Raw genomic sequence first — 13,742 nt, 5'->3', positions numbered from 1 at the left:
GCACCAGAGAGACAGAGGGAGGGAGGTACTGACACCAGAGAGAGAGAGAGGGAGGGAGGGAGGGGAGCCTGACACCAGAGAGAGAGGGAGGGAGAGAGAGAGAGAGGGAGGGAGGGAGAGGGGGCCTGACACCAGAGAGAGGGGGGAGGTATCTGTCACACACACACACACACACACACTATCTCTCACACAGTGTCTTTCTCTCTCTCACACACTCTATGTCTCACACTGTATCACATTCACTGTGTGTCACACAGTCACTCACACACTCTCTTGGTCTCATACACTCGGTCTCACAGAGTTTGTGTCTCACACACACTGTATCTGTGTGAAACACACTCTCACACTCACTGTCTCTCACATACGCACATGCACACACTCTCATTCTCACACACACACTTGCACCCAGACTCACTCTCTCTCTGTCACACACACACACACTCGCACATTCACTCTCTCTCTCTCTCACAGTCACTCTCACATACACTCTCTCAAACATACACACTCCGAGGAAAGCCTTGCTAGCGCCCGTTTCATTTGTGTCAGAAACGGGCATTTTTTTACTAGTAAAGCAATAATTCTCTCTCCCCTCTCCTCCATCCAAGTCCAGCATTTCTCCTCTCTCCCCGCCAACCCCTCCATCCATCCATGTCCAGCAATTCTCCTCTCTTCCCTCCCATCCATGTGCATCTCCTTCCTCTCTTCCCTCCCCTCCATCCATGTCCAGTATGTCTCCTCCTTCCCCTGTCCTCCCCTGCCATCCATGTCCAGTGATTCTTCTCTGGCCCCTGTCCTCCCCTGCCATTCATTCCCAGCGATTCTCCTCTGCCCCCTGTCCTCCCCTGCCATCCATGCCCAGCGATTCTTCTCTGCCCCCTGTCCTCCCCTGTCATCCATGTCCAGCGATTCTTCTCTGCCCCCTGTCCTCCCCTGCCATCCATGTCCAGCGATTCTCCTCTATCCCCTGCCCTCACCTCCCATCCATGTCCAGCAATTCTCTCTTCCCTGCCCTTCCCTTCCATCCATGTCCAGCAATTCTCTCTTCCCTGCCCTCCATTTCCATCCCATCCATGTCCAGCAATTCTTTCATCCCTGCCGTCTCCTCCCATCGATGTCCAGCAATTCTCTCTTCCCTCCCCTCCCATCCCATCAATGTCCAGACATTCTCTCTTCCCTGCCCTTCCTTTCCATCCCATCCCATCCATGTCCAGCAATTCTCCTCTCTCCCCTCCATGTCCAGCAATTCTCTCTTCCCTGCCATCCCCTCCCATCGATGTCCAGCAATTATCTCTTCCCTCCCATCCCATCGATGTCCAGCAATTCTCTTTCCTGCCCTCCCCTCTTATGAAGTCCAGCAATTCTCCTCTCTCCCCTGCCCTCCCCTCTCCCATGTCCAGCGATTCTTCTTCACCCAGCCCATCCTCCTCGTCCACTGCCTGCCAGCATCGGACTCAGCAGCGTGAACGGTGCAGGCAGCGATTGAGAGAGGCTGGCAGTGTCGGAGCTTCCCTCTGCGAGTCCCGCCTATGCGGAAATAGGAAGTTGAAACAATGTAGGCGGGACTCGCAGAGGGAAGCTCCATCGCTGCCAGCCTCTCTCAATTGCTGCCTGCACCGTTCATGCTGCCGAGTCCGACGTAGCAAGTAGGGGAGTGAGGGGAAGGGTGCAGGACTCGCCGGGGGGGGGGGGGGGGGGGAAGGTGCCGGTGTGCCGTACTGGTGCGTACCGGCACAAAAAAAGCACTGGCTATGGGTATGGCCTTGGCTGTTTCAGCGCAATGCTGGCTATGGTTGAGGCATTGGGCAGCTGATGTAGCATCTAAATCTCATCTGGCGAAGTTGCCCTTTTGGTGGGAACTACTCTTTGGTGCAGATTTGGAGAAGATTGTTAAAGGACCTGGGAGATTCCAAGGTTCAGCGGCTATCTGAGGACAAGCCTAAGCCTCATCTCCAGGCGGCTAAGTCTCATTTTCGAGAAGCATGGATGGATAGACCAGGGAATGCTAGTGCTTCCGCTCAAAAACCTTGCTTTCCTCAGACTCGGTCTTTCTTTTGAGGAGGTAAGAAGCCCGTTTTGCTTCCTCAAGAACCTTGCCCTCTTAGCCCTCACAGTGATGGGGTCGAGGTTTACTCGTATGTAGACATAGGTGGGCGTCTATCCCACTTCCACAAGGAGTGGACCACCATTACTGCAGACCAGTAGATCATCAATATTCTCCATGGCTACAAGCTAGAGTTTTCAAAGCCACTTTCAGATTTTTTCATGCTGTCCCCTTGCAGCAGCTCTGCAAAAAGTCTGGCAGTACCTTAACCTCTTTAAGGCAACTGGGGGCCATTCAGCCCATTTGTTGTCCCAGCGAAAAAAAACTCTCTTCACCCAGTTCTGGATTTCAGAAGGGTGAATGAGTTTCTCAGAGTGCTGCACTTCCGCATGGAGACTCTTTGTTCTGTCATAGCCTCGGTCTAGCCAGGTGAGTTTCTCACTTCATTGGACCTCAAGGAGGCTTATTTTCATATCCCAATTTGGCCTCCTCATAGGAAATTTCTCTGGTTTGCGATCCTGGAGATCATTTTCAATTCAAGGCCATACCTTTTGGCCTCGTCTCACTGCACCTCGCCGGCAAGGGATCCAAGTACATCCTTACCTGGACAATTGGCTAATTCGGGCACCTTCTTATCAAGAGAGCCTTCACAGTACACACAGTTCTTTCTGCACTGGGTTGGGAGTGTACATCAGTACCCAGGTGGGGAAGGTTTTCCTGCCTCAGCATTGTCAACTCTAGCTCAAACAGCAAATTCCCAGGCTTCTCTCAGTTTCCTGTCTGCAGTCGTGGGATTATACTCAGGTTCTCGGTTCTAAGGCGAAGTTCCACATGCAGCCCCTACAATCGTCCCTGTTGAGCTACTGTCTCCAGTTTTGGGGACTTACAACCAACTGGTGCTGTGAACGCCTCAAGCCAGACGGAGTCTGACTTGGTGGCTTCTTCCTGCGCACAATCAGGCGGGGTTGCTCTTATAGACTCCCAGTTGGTGTGTTCTCACCTCTAGTGCCAGCCTCTTCGGATGGGGAACCACTCTGCACAGGGCCACTGGTCGAGAGTGGAGGCTTCCTAGTCCATCAACAGGTTGGAACTTCAAGCTGTCTGGAATGCTGTACTAGTCTTTGCGCCTCTTCTTCGTGAGAGGCCGGTGTGCTTTCGGACAAAGTCACAGCCATGTCTTACATCAACAGACAAGGAGAAACAAAGAGTGTATCTGTAGCCCAGGAGGAGTGTCTTCTTTTTCAGTGGGTGGAATTGAACATTCTGATTTCAGCGTTTTGCATGGTGGGTTCACTGAACTTGCAAACAGATTTCCTCAGCAGAGTGTCTCTGGACCCGGGGGAATGGCAACTGTCAAAAATTGCATTTCACCTCATTTCCACACAGTGGGGCCTTTCGGTTCTGGATCTCATGGCATCCAGACTCAATGTGCAAGTACATAGGTTCTACAGCTGCTTCAGTGAGAAAGACTCCCTAGGAATGGGTGCACTGGTACAACCTTGGCCATCGGATGGCTTCCTTTACGTATTTCCTCCATGGCCTTTTGTGAGAAGGATGTTGCTCAGGATTGCAAGTCATCCCGGGAAAGGTTGTTCTTGGTATGCGGACCTCATCCATCTTCAAATTGCTCCTCGGTTGACGCTTCTTCCACAGACAGGCATGTTGCACCAAGGTACAGTACTTATGGAGGATCCTTCCCGGTTTGGTCTTACGGCCTGGCTCTTGAGAGGGTACTATTTAGGAAGAAGGGTTTTCTGGATGATGTTATTACTACCTCGCTGCAAACCTGAAAGTGGTCCATTTCTTCTTCTTATGCTAGTGTGGAGAATGTTTGAGGACTGGTCTGCACAGGATGGGGTTTCTCCATTTCGTGCTTCCTTGTCTCTAATTTTATCCTTCCTTCAGGAGGGATTCAAAAAAGGCTTGGCAAGGTTCAGGTGGCAGCATTGGCGTGTCATAAAGACAAGATACAGAATGCCTCATTGGCTGCTCAACCTGATATAGTGCGATTCCTCAAGGGAGTCATTCATCTGCGTCCCCCTCTTCACAGTATTTGTCCTCCATGGAGTGTTAAAGTGATTCTTAAGGCTCTTCAGTGGTTCCCCTTTGAACCCCTTTGTTTGGTATCTGTCAAGGATCTTACTTTAAAGGCAGTATTTCTAGTTGCTATTTTGTTGGCATGGAGAGTTTCAGAGTTTCAAGCTCTCTCTTGCAGGGATCCCTTTCTCTGCTTTTCTGACTCGGGAGTTTCTATATAGACAGTTCTGTCCTGTTTGCCAGAGATTGTATCTCCTTTTCGTGTTGATCAGACTGTTTTTCTTCCTTCTTTTTCCAGGGAGGTCTGTTCTGCAGAATATGTTTCCCTGCGATTGTTGGATGTGAATCGCGTCCTTATGTGCTATCTTACTGCTACCAACAATTTCAGGCTGTCTGATCATCCAAGTTCCTGTCATCAGTTTTGAAATTCTCAGAAACAAATATGCCTCCTGTACAAAAAATATATCATTTAACTTTACCTAAAGCAGATGGGGAGAAGCTGGAAGATGATAGAGGGTTTAAAAAAAAGGTTTGGACAAGCTCCTGGAGGAAAAGTCCATAGACTGCTATTGAGATAGAAATGGGGGAAGCCACTGCTTGCCCCCAGGATTGGTAGCATGGAATGTTGCTACAAATTGGGTTTCTGCCAGGTACTTGTGATCTGGATTGGCCACTGTTGGAAGGAGAATACTGGGCTAGATAGACCATTGGTCTGACCCAGTATGGCCATTCTTATGCTCTTATGTTAGATGTCTCTGGGCTCTTGGAAACTTCAGAAATGTCTGGTAGATTCTATATTGAGACTGTATTATAGATTGAGCAATGTTTATTTTTTTGTGAGAGAGGGTGTTTGTTTTTCCAGATGGACACAACTTAGACATAAGAAGCTTTTTTGACTTTTTGTCAATCCTTTATCGAATAAGGAGCTTCCTTTCACTTACATTTTCATTGTAAATGCTTTGTTTCTTCTCAGGGTAATGATATATTTTTTATGAACCTATGCAATTGCAGTTTTTTCTTGAGGGAAAAGGTGCCTCCAGAACAATTCCAACTACTCCTTAGTTATTTGGTCCCTGTTAATGTATTAGCAGTAGGTTAATTACTCTTATTACTTTTTGCTCATTTTCTTTAATTGTTCTAGCTTCTCTTGGATATTAATTCTTGGTCCTCTTTCTCTTTGTGGACTGTAGTGTGTGCCTTTTCTTTTTTTCCAAACCGTGTTTGGTTTCCTTTTGTTATTATTGCTGGTCCTTCAATGTGTTTGTCTTTGAATTGTATTGTTTTAAATGCAAATTAAAAAAAAAAAAAAAGAAAATAGTCTTTATTTTCTAGCTAAATTTCCTGGTGGTTGGTATTCATTCGCGGCACTCAGTGTTTTGCTGACCACCATCGTTATGTCTGGAAATTCAACTCTGGGGCAATGTCCGGGCTTCAGCATTAAAGTTCTGGGTTTGCGCAGCCGGCTAAAACATAGCTGGTTAAGTGCGATAGTCCGTGCTTCACTGGCTATGGAGCATTGCATAATGATAAGACTGGCTTTTATGCGGGTTCCTGGGGTGCTTAAGTGCTGAATTTCGGTACTTAACTGACTGACTCCGCCCCAGAACACCCCCAAAATTGCCGGTTAACTTGTTAAGTGCTGCTGAAAATGATTAGTTAGCCCTGAACAATCGATTTTTAACCAGCCAGGAGCCATTTCTGGCTGGTTAAATTGCTTTGCATATCAACCCACTCTTTTTTTTAATGGTCTCTCTTTTTAAACTTAATCCTCTGTGCTTATCCTATGCCTTCTTAAATTCTAATACTATTGCTGTGATCACCACACCACCACTACCTCCATTTTACCTAACATTACTAAGCGATTGGAAAGTAAGATATCCAGAAATACATATGCTGCTCATATCTGCCAGTGAATTGAGGTAGGAGATGGTATAGGAGCTTGATTGGATCGATATTCTGAATGTTTATCTCTCTTCCTATTTCAGATTCAGCGATATTGTGCAAAAAGCATGATCAGCAGAAAGGTAATGCAGTGCCAGCTTTCCTTGGGTATTTTCAGTGGAACAGTTGCAGTTATGTTCATGTTGTCCAATAGTGGGCATTGGTGTGAGGGTAATTTTGTGGGCAACTTGAGTTATCCACAAAATTAGTGAATCCATTCTGACAGTTTTGTAACTGAGTTTCTAAGCAAGAAAGGCACACAGGTACATATGTTGTGTTTATTTAATAAAGGCAGCTTGTTCCTGTGTAAAGAGCCTCCCTGAGAGCTCCTGCACAAAGTTACACCTGCTACAAGGCAAGGGTAACTTTGCATGTATGTGCCAGTAAGAACTGGTGAATATCTATGTATTTTATCAAATATGCATTTAAGCATAGTTATTGTCCCTATTCCCCCTTTCATTTATTTTATTTATTATTTATTAGGATTTATGTACTTTTTGAAAGAATTCACTCAAGGTGGTGTATAGTAAGAATAAATCAAACGTAAGTGATAGACAATACAAAGTATTGCATAGTACACTACTTACAATGTCAACACAATTTGTAATAGAACATTTTAATTGACATTGAAGGGTTTAAGCAAAGATGGAACATAGATAAGAGAGTAAAAAGAGTCAGAAAATAAGGTGACTTAATTTAAATAAAGTTGCACATGAGGTCAGGGAGATGATAAAATGTTACCTCAGCTAGGGTAGAAGTGGATAAACGTGTCCTGCTGCAGTATTTGCAGCCCATGTCACTCCTTGTGTATGTGAGTTAGACTAACAAGTTAGTTACTTTTTCCATTAAAGGCCTGGTTGAAGAGCCAACTTTTACCTGCTTCCTGAAGTAGGTATACTTTTATGTTAAGCGGAGCCTTTCAGGGAGTGCTTTCCAGATCGTGGGGACTACTCCGGAGAAGGCTCGCTTGCAGTGTAATGTCTTTTGGAGAGGGTGTGGTTAGGATACCCCTTGGGGAGGACCTTAGTGTCCTTGGAGGTGTGTAGAGGTTCATCCTGTTCTTCAGGTACTCAGTGCCATTTCCTTTAAGGGCCTTGAAGATCAGACATAGAATACCTACATGTATATCACATAAAAATAGGTGCTATGTTGTCTGAATGGGTTCAGGAAGGGTTTTAGTTTCTGTCTTGCACAAGTTGCATTGGGTGTTGGAAGAAGGTCAATCGGCCTTGTATGGTGATGTTTAATATTGCTTCAGCCTTTGACTCTGTAGATCATGAAATATTTATGACCCAATGAGAGTTTTGGAGTGGGTGAGCCAATTTTGAGCTGGTTTGAGTCTTTCTTGTGCCATCATATGCAAAAGGTAACAACGAAAACCATGTATTCCCAGTGGTTTGAGTTAAAGTTGCGGGGGGCCAAAAACCACGTTTGTTTTTCACAGTGAGCCCACTTTGGCTACATTGCGTCCTATCATCGATATACCAGACAGCAAGCAGTCAGAACCAGTAAGCTGTGCTGCACACCTGCACCGGGTACACTTTGTTTCATTTGACTGCCAGAGTTTGATTGTGACCCTTGAAGCAGACAGCTGCGTCCACTGAAACATGGACCATTTCAGGTCCATAATTCTGGTGCTTTTATTAAAGAACTTGGAAGTTCTTCTCCGTGGTCGGTCGTCATTTGCGTCTTCCTCTACTACTACTTGGTTCCTACACACAGAAACATACACATATACACAAGAACTGAAACATGCAAGCATTCACACACACGCACGCATGCACACAGGGCTGGATTAAGGCATAGGAAAGATTAGAGATGCCCTATTACTTATGCTGAGTACTCAAGAGGCTAGGAATGGCAACTGTTTGTTTTTGTTTTCAGGATTTTACAGATTTGTCTTAAAGCTAAAATGATAGCTAAAGTGTTAGGATATTTTTCAGAGATTAGCCCTCGTAACAGCTTTCCAATCCTCCCCCTTTCCATTACAGAGACTGGTACGGTTCATCGAATGAGAAGGCTGTTCTAGTGAAAGGACGGAGGGGCTGTACTGCAAGTGCTGTGGGGTATACTGATGGGCCGATGTTCCGAACCTAATGTCGGCACTAGAGCCGATTAGCACCGGCGTTAATCTGCACAGAACGTTTAGAGGGCTGTAGCGTGAGAAACAACGTGCACACAAAAGATTAGCTCAAATAGTATTTATAAATAGTCAAACAGATGTTAATGAGGTTATTTCCCATTCCCTCCCCAGTGCTCTTAGCTTGGAGAGGAGATAACTGAGGGGAAATATGATGGAGGTCTATAGAGTGGTGAGTGGAGTGGAACAGGTGGACGTGAGTCGCTTGTTTACTCTTTCCAGGGATGCTAGGACTAGGGGGCATGCAGTGGGGCTGCTGGGTAGTGGATTTGGAATGAATCAGAGAAGGTTTTTCTTCACTCGTCGTGTAATTTGGCTCTGGAATTTGTTGCCAGAGAATGTAGTGAAAGCAGTTGGCTTGGCAGGGTTTGAAAGGGGTTTGGATGGCTTCCTAAGGGAAAAGTCCATGGACCATTGTTGGAGTGGACCTGGAGAAAATCCACTGCTTATTTCTAGGATAAGCAGCATATGGGGTATATTGTGCTTTTTTGGGATCTTGCTGGGTACTTGTGACCTAGATTGGCCACTATTGGGAACAGGATGCTGGGCTTGATGGACCTTCGGTCTGTCCCAGTATGGCAAAATTTATTTTCTTATGTACTTATGTAGCTCACAGTGCACAAAACAAAGTTGCTCTACTGCTGGAAACCTAATGCCAACTCGGAGCTGGTGGGATGTTTGAAGAGAGAATTTCCAATGATTTTTCTCCTTAAAATTTGCTGGTCTTGATTGAATTTGGAAGCAGAAGGAAACCCTTGGAAGCCTTCAAGTGCTGGGAGTGAGAAACCTGAGCGAGTCCAAGCAAAGCCAAAAATGAAAACGCACCTTGGTGCCTGTTTTCTGTGCTTAAATATAAGCCTTCAGTGGAAAAACAAATTTGAAAGGCACAGAGGAATGGCGCCAATGTATACTTGTGGGTTTGCCTGCTCCATGTGCACAAGAGCTGCACTTACCATGAAACTCTTGTGCGCATGTGCCAGGCACATTCCTCCCCTTTACTTTTGGTCTTGCAGTGTGCATATTTGCATACAATTAATATTGAGCATTGGGGAGCTATTTTTCTGTGCTGTTCGCTGTAGCACCAGAATTCTCAGCATCGGCTCATGAGTTCTGCTTGAAGAGAGCCTGTGAAACCATTGATGGGCAGATGATCGAAAGCCCCATGCTGTTCCAAACAGTGCTCTAAAAATAGCGCTGGAACAGCGCGGGGCTTTACCACCCCTATGATCAGAGAGAATAGCATCAAATTTAAGCATGCTAATCTCTCTGATCATAGGGTAGAAGTGTGGGAGGATTGTGCCTGAGCGCATCCTGCATTTGTTTGACAAGTCTGGGCTGTCAAAAGCCCAGACCTGTCAAACACAGGGGCTGGAGGTCCATGGGACTACCAGAACCCAAGCAAAACAGGGGTCAGAGGTCTGGTGGACCTCAGGTCACCCTGACCCCCCCCCCCAACACAAGTCCGGGAGGGCTGGAGATCCGGTGGGTCTGCAGCCCCCCCCAACCCACCCCTAGCATCCCCTCAAATGTCCCTGGTGGCCCAGTGGGCTGCGGGTCAATACCCCTCTGATGGTCTAGCAGCCCTTCCCCACCCCCTACCTTCATTGGAGAAGGGAGATGGCCTCCTCTTTCTTCGGAGCCGCCTCGAAAATGGCGGCGCCCTGCCCAGAAAAACTCCCTTATGTGGTGTGGAGCCCCGCCCAGCGCATCCCAGGATGCACTGGGCAGAGCTGGGCGCTGCCATTTTCGAGGCGGTGCCGATGGAAGAGAAGGGAGGCCACCTCCTTCCAACGAAGGGCCGCTAGACCACCAGGTGGGGGGGATTGACCTATGGCCCACCAGGGACATCTGAGGGGATGTTATGGAGGGCTGGAGACCCCCTGAACCTGTATCGGGGGAGGGTTGGGGGACCAGAGGTCCACCGGACCTCCAGTCCCCGTGTCACTGGGGAGAGGGGTCGGGGCTGCTACATTGGAAGGAATGGGGGGCCAGCTAGCATTCAAATGCATGCTGGACAGGACTCATTATTCCTCTCCAATGGTCTGCAAACCCTAATGCCAGCTCCAAGCTCTTGTAGGGTTTGCTGCGGACAGTGCGCCAATGTTTGGCACGCTGCAAGCTGATCATTGGGGAGGAATACATTTAGCATGCATTTGCATGCTACTTGAACTAAGAGCCCTGTTTTGCATGCATTTGCATATTAGTTGCATTCAGAGCTCATGAGCGCGTTGTTTCACGCGCTTGGGGGCTTTGATCATGGGGCGGTAGCAAATGCAGGGGCTAGTTAACAAGCTCTAGCGCCTGCGTTTGCTACTGATTTTCGGCCTATGAGTATCCTGGGCAGGAAGGAGGGTTGTTGAGAAGGAGTAGGAATGTAAGAAGAGTGGGGAGAATGTAAGGTGCTAAATAAATTTACATCATGGTGGGCAAAGCTGTTTGGGAAAGGACAATGACTGAATGAGCACATGAGCATGACTGAATGAGCACAGCACCAGAAGAGAGAATGTGTGTATGTCTGTCTGAAAAGTTTTAAACAAATGTAAATAGAACAAATAAGCAATGTATACGTTATTTTTTCATATATTGCTGAATGAAACATAAATAGTTGGATGAAGGCATGGACGAATGAAGGTGCGGATGTTTATAAAAAAAATCTATAAGCAAAGGAATTTGAAGCATTTTTAAAAATTGTTTTCCATGTTTGATTTTGATATTGCTTTGACACTGTTTTTGCATTTTATTTGTTTGAAATAATTTTTATTGTAACATGACAGCAAGAGAACAATTACACATATTTTCAGGTCACAGATACCTTCTGACCCCCCCCCCCCCATCCATACTGAGAGATTCCAAGAGTGACTACAAACATTTTCTCCCTTAAACCCACCCCTTCCCTCCCTCCCCCCACCCCTGTGCTGCATGGATGCCTGACCGTCCTTCAATGGAATATCCGATTTCTAGCAGCAGGCTGCAGCGTAGAACCAAAGCGCTCCCAACAGTGGCGAAAACGTTTGCCTGAGGACAAGGAGGCCTCTGAAAAATTCTGAGCCTCCATAACCAGCAAAGAAGTCATTTGTGTCCACCAAAACGAAAAAGTAGGGGTCGAGGGCTCCCTCCACTGTTGCAAAATAGTCTTTTTTGCCATCAGCATTAGTCTCCAGAAAACGTCTGAGGCCCGGGAGCGTGGGTGTCGGTAATTGATAGTCTTCAAACGTAATCTGGGAGCCCTTATGGAGGGTGCATCCCCACAGTGCCTCAGACTTCCGCAACACTTTTGCCCAAAAGCCCTGTATTCTGGGACATATCCAGAGCATATGGCCCAGTGAGGTTGGGGTACCCAGGCACCGTGGGCACTCTTCCGAGTTCGCAAATCCTGCCTTGTGTGCTTGTCGCAGCGAGATGTAGAGCCTCAAAAGAAATTTGTACTGTAATTCCCACAGTTGGGCATTGCAGGTGGTTCTTTATATCTGGTACAAGCAGGTTTGGATGTGCTGGCTGGTCAGTTGTGTTGACAAGTCTAAGTTCCAATTCCTAGCCAGCCATGCATAATCCAACTCTGATGAAGACTCTTGCAGATACTTGTGATGAAAGGCCAAAGGCACCAAGTTCTGAGAGTTCAATGTGAATGCTTTGCTCAGTGTCTCCTGAACATCTTCGCACAAGCTGTTCACATAATGCAATGGTTGAAAATGGGCAAAAGAGTCTGTGGGGAGCAGTTGATAACGAGTGCTCAGCACCTCAAAGGGTTGCAGTTTCCCATCTTCCGTAAGCAGCTGGAACAGGTACTGAATCCCCAGAGTCTCCCAATGAGCAAACACCAATGAATCAGTTCCTGCAGGAAAGTCTGGGTTGTGTCTGATTTCCAAAAAAGGAGTCGCCGCTGCCTCCAGAATGCTCGTGCTGCTTGAATAGACAGGTTATAACATAGCTGTGTTGGGGAGCGCTTCAGTATTGTGTGTATCTGCCAGCTAAAATGGGATCTGCAAAAAAGGTTAAGCTCCAGTCCAGATAAAGAAAAGTCATTTACATTCCTATACCAGTCATTAATATGCCTCATTGTGCAAGCTACTGTTAGGTGTCTTAAATTTAACAGGCCTATCCCCCATGTGATTTGGGCTTCTGCAAAATTGATATGGGTAGCCGGGCCCTCTTCCCCTTCCACAGATATACCTGCAACATTTTGTTCAGTGCTTTTTTATCCCTAACCCACAAGAACAGGGGTAACATCTGAAAAACGTACAACCACTTCGGGGCCCAGATCATATTGAAGAGTGCTATGCTCCCCAGCAATGAGACTGGGTAGGCTCGCCACAGGTTGAGGGTCTTCTAAAGGGAGCTCACCAAGGGATGAATGTTGCAGGCATATAACGTGGGCAAATTGTTTGGAATAATAACACCCAGATATTTGATCCAGCCGTCCACCCAGGAAAATGGGAAGTCCCCGTGCCACGAGCATTGTATGTGGGAGAAGAAGGAAGGGCCACAGACTTAGTAAAGTTCAATTTGAACCCTGAAAGAGTGCCATAGTCAGAGATCAATCGGATTAAATGAGGGATGGAGGTTTGGGGTTCGTGAGAGTTAACAATAAGTCATCTGCATAGGCCATAACTTTGATCTCTTTATGTTGTATTGTGACCCCCTCCAGTGCTGCGGAGTTACTTAGGGTTCCGAGAAGCGGTTCAAGCGTGAGAAGGAACAATAGGGGGGAAAGAGGGCACCCCTGTCTCTTACCACGAAGGATGGGAAACGAGTCAGTGCGGTGCCCATTAACTGGCAGAGCTGCTCTTGGGTCTGTGTACAGTGCCGACACTGCCCTAAAGTACCAGCCCGAGACCCCTAAATAAGTGAGGGTGTCAAACAAGAATTGCCAGTGTACTCTATCAAATGCTCGCTCAGCATCCAAGCTAGTCACCACCAGAGGAATCTCTTTCCATTGACAGAGGGAGAGGGCCATCAATAACTTGCGAATATTACGTACAGACTGACGCCCTTTAACAAAGCCAACTTGGTCCGGGTGAATGTACTCTGGCAGCCCCTCTGCCAATCTGTTAGTCAATATCTTAGATAGTATTTTGACGTCTACATTTATAAGTGAGATTGGGCGATAATTCCCGGGCACATCCCTGGGATGGTCTGGCTTAGGCAGGAGGCAGATTAATGCCGTGTTTTCATGTCTCGGAAATCCCTGTGTTTCAATCACCTCTTGAAGATAGTCTACAAGAGGGCCCAGTATCTGAGTCTGCATCATCTTATAAAACTCTCCTGTGAAACCATATGGGCATGGAGCCAAGTTTGATTTTAAGCCTTTAATCACTTTTTGCTCTTCCTTAGCAGCGAGCGGTGCATTGAGAGCATTCACAAAGTCTCTTGGAAATCTGGCCAACCCTGACCTCTCTAAGTATGCTTCGATGTCGGACGGTGCCACCCCCGTCGTCTCAGGACTAGCATACAATTCCTGAAAATGGGTTACAAAAGTCTCTGCCATCTCTTTCAAATTGGATGTGACCCGCCCCGAAGAGGTCTTTATAGCTGGTATGTGCCGCCCCCCCCCCCCCCCCACACTACCTGACCACCTTAGTGAGC

General features: G+C 46.9%; 1 protein-coding gene across 1 annotated transcript in view; it reads left to right on the top strand.

Moving 5' to 3' along the window:
* The window catches only part of LOC115477495 (putative ATP-dependent RNA helicase DDX11-like protein 8), a 348,371-nt gene that overhangs the window by 231,604 nt on the left and 103,025 nt on the right, over positions 1-13,742 (top strand). The window contains 1 exon segment of the mRNA XM_030214406.1: positions 6,064-6,102. Coding sequence (XP_030070266.1) covers positions 6,064-6,102 — 39 coding nt within the window.

This window comes from Microcaecilia unicolor, chromosome 9 (genome assembly GCF_901765095.1).
Source record: "Microcaecilia unicolor chromosome 9, aMicUni1.1, whole genome shotgun sequence".
Lineage (NCBI taxonomy): Eukaryota > Metazoa > Chordata > Amphibia > Gymnophiona > Siphonopidae > Microcaecilia > Microcaecilia unicolor.
Note: the sequence above shows the minus strand (reverse complement) of the source record. Positions and strands in the feature narration are given on the sequence as shown.